At 42.4% G+C, this 6,541-nt stretch overlaps 1 protein-coding gene across 1 annotated transcript in view; it reads right to left on the reverse strand.

Moving 5' to 3' along the window:
- ANGPT2 (angiopoietin 2) overlaps positions 1 to 6,409 on the reverse strand; it is a 23,294-nt gene extending 16,885 nt beyond the window's left edge. The window contains exons 1-2 of the mRNA XM_023523059.1: positions 6,022 to 6,409; positions 2,810 to 2,931 (exon numbers count right to left, since the gene is read on the reverse strand). Coding sequence (XP_023378827.1) covers positions 2,810 to 2,931; positions 6,022 to 6,153 — 254 coding nt within the window. The 5' untranslated portion in view covers positions 6,154 to 6,409. The remainder of the gene's footprint in view (positions 1 to 2,809; positions 2,932 to 6,021) is intronic.
- Positions 6,410 to 6,541: the final 132 nt, after the last annotated feature.

A 6,541-nucleotide genomic window follows, 5' to 3' on the forward strand; every position in this document is an offset into this window, starting at 1 on the left:
CAAGTGAGTGCATTGCAGTCAGCATTTCTTTAATGAAAGGAAACTAAATACAGTTAAGCCTTGAACAACATGGGTTTGAACTCTGGGTCCATTTACATGGGTTTGAACTGCAGGTCTTGCACCCCAACCGCCCCACCCCCCATGTCGTTCAAGGGTCAAATGTAAATGGGAACAAACAGATACGAATAGAGTGTAAATTTGCAGCAAGAACTTGGCGCACTGTGGCAGACCCCGTGGCCAGCAGTGAGAGGTGGCAGAGGAAAGGACGCGGGGCCTCGGGAAGCACGTGCGTTGTCGGAAGCTTCGCTCATGAGATGATCGATTTGGTCATCGCCATAAATGCTGTAACTTTATATTCACGCAATTCACGGCCAGTTGAGAAGTGCGGGGAAAGACCAAGGCCGAACCCTGAGTTTTTATTGCCTCTTTTCAGAAGGGGACAGTGACAATAGTAGCACTTCCCAGTACCAGCCATCACTATGCCAATGATCACAGCTTCATCGAACAGGTACAGATAGTCCCTAAATTACTTATTTGTTCTGAAAGAAGAAAAAAAAACGGTAACATAAAAAAATACATAGTAACTTACAGCTTCAGCTGGCGAATCTGAAAGTGCCGTAGTGGCAGTTTTCAGAAAAACGGTCACCCTAATAAGTGCTTCGACGTCACTCGAAACTATTCCATAAAGAAAGCAGTTGCACTTTGAGGGAATAATGGAAGGTAATTTAAAATTTGTCAAATCGTGCACCACACTCACATATTTGTGCAATGATGTTCTTGCACGTGAAATCTTAATCTTGTCAACACTTGAGGCACCTGAAAACACAGTCTGCCGAATTTACCGAAAGATGAAGAATCATCAGCACAATTTTCTTATTATTTATTTACTGTCGTTGATGAAAAAACCTTATTACTGTCATTTTGATTCCTGTTTGTGAAAAAAGGGAATGTGATTTCTGCAGCTGCTATAAAGATGATTCTTCCTGCGGTTATGGATTTGCTACATGTGGTTTTTATGATAAGGCAGCTGTTAAAAGTTGTATCTTTCAGTGTCTGTACTGTGGCAGGTCATTCAGAAACAGCTCCGAGCTAGATGTTTGCAGTCCAGGGTCTGGAGCGCTACTGTTCAAAGTCACATAAAATTTTAGTTGATTAGTTACGTTTGACAAGGTGGTTTTATGGAGAAAGTGTGATGTTTAAATTTTATGTCATACAAAACTGGACTTGAATGATTGGAAAAGTATATCATTGGTCATCATAGATTAAATTGGGGGAAATTTTTTGGCTTTTAGTTGAAACCTTTTGAGGGTTTTTTTAGGCAGGATTATTCAGGAATTAAGCAAGCTTCAGCGTGGGACCACTATTTTGTACATTATAAAGCTTTAACATACAAAAAAATTTCACCAAATCATGGATGGTCAAAAAATGTAGTGAATGTTGATTTTATTTTAAAGTAGTTCAGGCTGACTGTATGACAGGTTTGCTTCTGGTAAGTGAGAATATTAAGCAGCGTGTCTGAACTCAGGAGTAGGATTCACACTTTTTTAGGCAAAAGGCAATATGAATTGACAAATATTTACAAAGATGATTATTTGGGTGATATAGATGACTGACTTAACTGAGAATTTTAGCATCGTGGCATACTAAATCAGAAACCTAAAGAGTGGACAGTATTCACTACTACAGCATGTTCAACAAACTAGACATCTCCTAGGTTTCTCACAGGCATTACTGGCAAGCGACAAAAGTTGTTGTCACCCAGGTCCCGTATGTCCCCAACATGATGGCAGCATGTCAAGGAGAGCACCATTAAATAAGACCCTTTTGACAAAATGACATTAGAGAGATTGTCATATCTTAGTTATTGGTCTCAATATTTATTTATTACTTTGCAAAAGAGAAAAATTGAAATATGAAAGAAAAATACTTAGATTAAAAATCCATTTGCTTTTTCAAATCATAAATTAATAATGAGTTAAAATTGGTACCCAAAGAGCAGAAAGAATTATTTCAGCTTAGTTCTCGATTAGCAGAAAATAATGATGATAAGACAGTAAGTTTATAGTCATTTTTGGTTGAGTAAAGAATAATTTAATCGAAATTATTTCATTGTGAAACAGAAAGAGTATGTTGTTGTTTAACCTTTCCCCGTATCATGTGTGTGTCTTGATTAGAAATAATCAAGTATGTGAATACAATCGTCTTTCTATGTCCTCAGCTGGAATTAACCTCTGAAAATCATCCCTGTCCATCACCTATAATTTTTGTGTTTGTGTTGGTTTTCTTGAGATTTTTCTACATTTTATTTAAATATTACTACAGTCATGTTTAATATTAACTTTTGTTTTTACTTAGCATGCGTTTTAGGCGTAGGTACTTCATTATGAAACGATGCAAGTGTAGTTTTCCTGCCGTAGACCGCTTTGCATTAGAAAACACTAAGTTCCCAGAGAAAAGAAACTTGGCAGAGTGAGTGTTAAAACGCCGAGGCCAAGTACCGCGGCGTTATTTTCTCATAGACTAACGTGCATAACACTGAGACGGGCGTGGAGGGTCACAGGAAGAGAACCTTTAGGGGGACAGGGCGAAAGCAAAATCCAGGACTGCGCTAGCAGCTGCATGCCACGCCAGTCTCCAGACCCTCTCCCCACCTTCCCCTCAGAGATTCTGATCCCTGTGCAGCACACGGTGAGAAACCTGTCATCTTGGAAGCCAGCTTATGATGAACAGTCACATGAAATCGGCTTTCATATCTAGAAAATGTGCAATACTGGATTACAATTTTTTTTTTTTTTGCTCTTTTTATTACCTGTTCTTATCTTGCAATTTGTTTATTTCGCTGGTCTGATCCAAAATCTGTTTTTCCAATTTGTTTGTAGAAAGGGAATGTTCCAGAAGCTGAAGTTCAAGTCTTGTTGTCTGATTTAATACCTAAATGTAACAAAACAAAATTCCTATTTATCATTTTTAAAATTAGATGTAACTTCCTTTTAATTAAGTTATCTAAATTATAGGAAAACATAACTAAGGTATTATTTATTTACCCAAGTATCTTATTTTGGTGTATTTTCCATTATCAGAAAAGTCTTGACTTCCTGGATTAAATCAGACTGTGTTTAAATGTTTTTTTTCACCACGTCTTTATTTTGGAAAGTGTTTAATAGTTCTGGACAATGGTATTTGTGTCCAGTATTATGATGTTATTTTTCTTGTTTTGCCATGTTTTGTCATATCGTTTCATACAGTGAGACAAGTGGGAGTATAAAATGGTCATATTCAACATATCAGAGATTGTTGATAAATGACAAAAGGTTTCGCCTCTGCTCAAAACAAAATCCTGTTCTCACACGTATCAGCAGACGACGTGGTTACAAGTCACACGCCTCTGCTAAACAGCTCATTTTAGCCTAGCTCTTCCTATTCGTATTCACTTTAGCCTTTTTTTTTTCTTTCCCATTCCTCTTCTTTAAAAAATCGTGTCAACCGATTAGGAAACAGTAACACGTCAGTGTCACGTGGGAGCTCGGTGTGGCTTTGAGGGCCGCGTGCAGTGTCTCTGTCCCCACTGTGTTCCAGCAACCTTAAGGAAGAATTCTTTCGGTTTGGCGGCCTCTTACCCGGAAGAATCCATTACTCACATCCTCTGTGCCACAGCTATTCAGGATGTGATGTCACGTGTAAGTGTAAGGCAGAATGTTGCGCAGGAGTGAGGGTCTTTGAAAGAAGCATTGTTTGCTCGGGGTGTGTGTCATTCACTAAAGGCTTGGCTGAGGCCTGTTGTGGCTGGATGCGTTCATACCTGGACACACTTCTGTGGATGAACAAAGGCATTGGCCAGCGCGACGGCTGGGTTAATATTAACACCTGGAATACAGATTGACCCACATCTCTGTCGGTTATTGCTGAAAGGGGCTTGGAACCCCGAGTCTCTAGCTCCCAAGGGCTCTAACCTGAGCACAGTGGGGGAGAGGCGGAGAGGATGGCGCACAGACCCCGACCACCCAGAGGGCCAGCTGCATTGCCTGCCCCTCACAAAGGCCTCCAGCTGCAGGTGACTGTCCCCAGTTCCGGGTCGGTGTTGTCTGTTGTCTCTACGCTCTGATCTCTGACCTCCAACCGTTGTTCGGTTTAATAGCCTCTGACAGGCCAGGAGAATCTTGTTTCTGATCAGAAGTTTTCATGTTTGGATTTAAACCTATTAAACACAGTAGCTGTTCAGCAAATGCCGGAAGCAGATCAGAAACAAAATCCCTTGATGTCCTCGCTTAGGTTCAGCCGTTTTAATATGTTCAGTAGGACATGACAGGCTGTTGTCTCTTCAGCCATCTTCCTTTTTCCTCTTCTCCTGGATCATGCGATACCTAGTTTCACAGCAGATTTTTTAATCATGTGACCCAAAACTCATTAAATGCGAGTAAGACTTACACAGGGTGGAGCAAAGGTTTCCATCATTTTAACGCATCATACTTTTTTTATTACTGTGATCTGAAAATATAAGAAATGTACTTCCAGAGCATCTTTTGGACGAGCCTGATTGCCCACCGGTTTCACTATGAAAAGGTGGGGGATGTGACTTTAGCGTCACTCATTTATTTTTCATAATTGACTACAGATACATCGATACATTTACTTTTAAATTTTTATGTGTTTTCATTTTTAGCATTTATTACCTCTTGGGATTACCATTTTCAGTACCTTGTTGTGATCCACTGTGTAAAAATTTATATTTTTCCTAAACTGTTCTAATACTGTGAGAAAATTTGGTAAGCAAATGATATCTTATTCTGTCCTCAGATAAAGGTCTTTTATTCTTCTCGGGCCTCCCTGCTGCTTTCGCCGCCTTGTCCAGCAGTGCTCGGGGAGACGTGACACGGCGCCTGGACCTCCTAGACGTGGTCACGTCACAGGCGGAGGGCTTGTGGTCTCCCTGACCGACCCCTGGCTGATGTCTGTTTTTAACCGAAGTAGCAAATCAGAATAATACATCGTGGGGATTGTTTAACAATTAAATCTACTTTTTTTTTTTTTTTTTTTTTAATCCTTGTAGCATTCCTTGTTATCTCAGAGCAGGAAGATATGAGCTTTATTAGCCGGGGCTGGGGACCAGCGAGTCGATTCCCCAGGGCAGAGGCCCGAACTTGGAGCACCCCTGTACATTCCTCCAGCAGTGCTTTTTCCAGCTGGACGATTCTTCTTGGGTCACATGTTGCGTGTCATTTAGCAGACTCTGGATGAATTTTTTAATGTTTTGCTGTTTTAATGTCTCGCAGTTATTCTTTTAATGTTTTCATATTTCATAGTCTTCTTTCCTATTACCCAGTAGCTCGTAGAATCTTAAAGCTTAAAGGGAATTTAGCAATCAGTCCTCCACTCGAGTTTACATTCAGAGCTGCTGAGGCCCAGGGTAGCTGACTGCCTTGCTCAGGTTCCTTGACCCAGTTACGGGCGGGACTAGACCCGTCATGGAACTCAGGGCCCTTGGCTCATAGTTAAGCTCCCTCTGTGCTGCAGCTGCTGCCGCCGACTGTTCTGTTTGCTTCATTCTCTGTAAAGTCATAGACCAGATCGTGTAAGCTCATGCCGCGAACTGTCTTAACGGCTCTTTGAGACGCAGCTTTTCTCTTAAGAGTTAGATTTAAGGACAGTTTCCAGCCCTCTGCCCAGTGCTTTCCACCTCTCCGTGCATCACAAAGTTACGGACTTAGAAAGGACAAGGACAATGCAGAGTCCAGAAAATACCGGTGCGGCGGAGGGGCATTTATCTTGTCGTCAAGTGTGAATAAGATGAACACGATCTGAATGCCCTTAGTAGACTAAATATAATTTAACCTCAGCACGAAAAATGAAAAAATATATTTACCTATTATAAATTCCTGTCTAGCCACAAGTTCTTAAATTATCGGTCCAGCCCGTTTTTCCTGCTGTACTTGACCTTTCTTTGCCATTCCTTCCTTGGAAACGTGCAGCATGATTTTGCAAAGGGATTTACCTGGCAGACCCGTGCTCTGTTTCGTTACTCACTTGGGCTTCGACGTCGGTCAGCTTCCGAGTCTGCGCCGCTGTCTGGTTGAGCAGGCTCGTCCCGATCTCGATCATGACGGCCGTCTGGTTCTGCACGGCGTTCTGCTGCATCTCCACCATCTCCTTCTTCATGTTGTCCTGGATGTAATTCTCCAGCTGGAAAAGGACACGTACCGGAGAGACAGCCGTCAGATGGCGAGGACCCTTATCCCTAAATATTGCCCCTCCCTTTAAAAAAAGGCGACTGCAAGACCCAGACCTTGCTCTTATTTGGAAATGTTTCTGTTTTTTGTTTGTTTCGATCACTATCAGTAAGGTACAGTGTGATCTGGCAGCTTAGCAACATCATAAGCGGGAGACAGACTCGAAGCCCGGCCTGTGGGGGGCAGGGGCGGTCTGAAGCCGCCGCTGGGGGGCGGACGGCGGGCAGCCAGGAGGACGCGGGGTGCCGCCAAGAGGATGCGGGGTGCCGCCGGGGCCCCGTCCCTCCCCCATGCCGCCGCTCTGCCTGCGTCACCGG

This window comes from Pteropus vampyrus, unplaced genomic scaffold, assembly GCF_000151845.1.
Source record: "Pteropus vampyrus isolate Shadow unplaced genomic scaffold, Pvam_2.0 Scaffold377, whole genome shotgun sequence".
Lineage (NCBI taxonomy): Eukaryota > Metazoa > Chordata > Mammalia > Chiroptera > Pteropodidae > Pteropus > Pteropus vampyrus.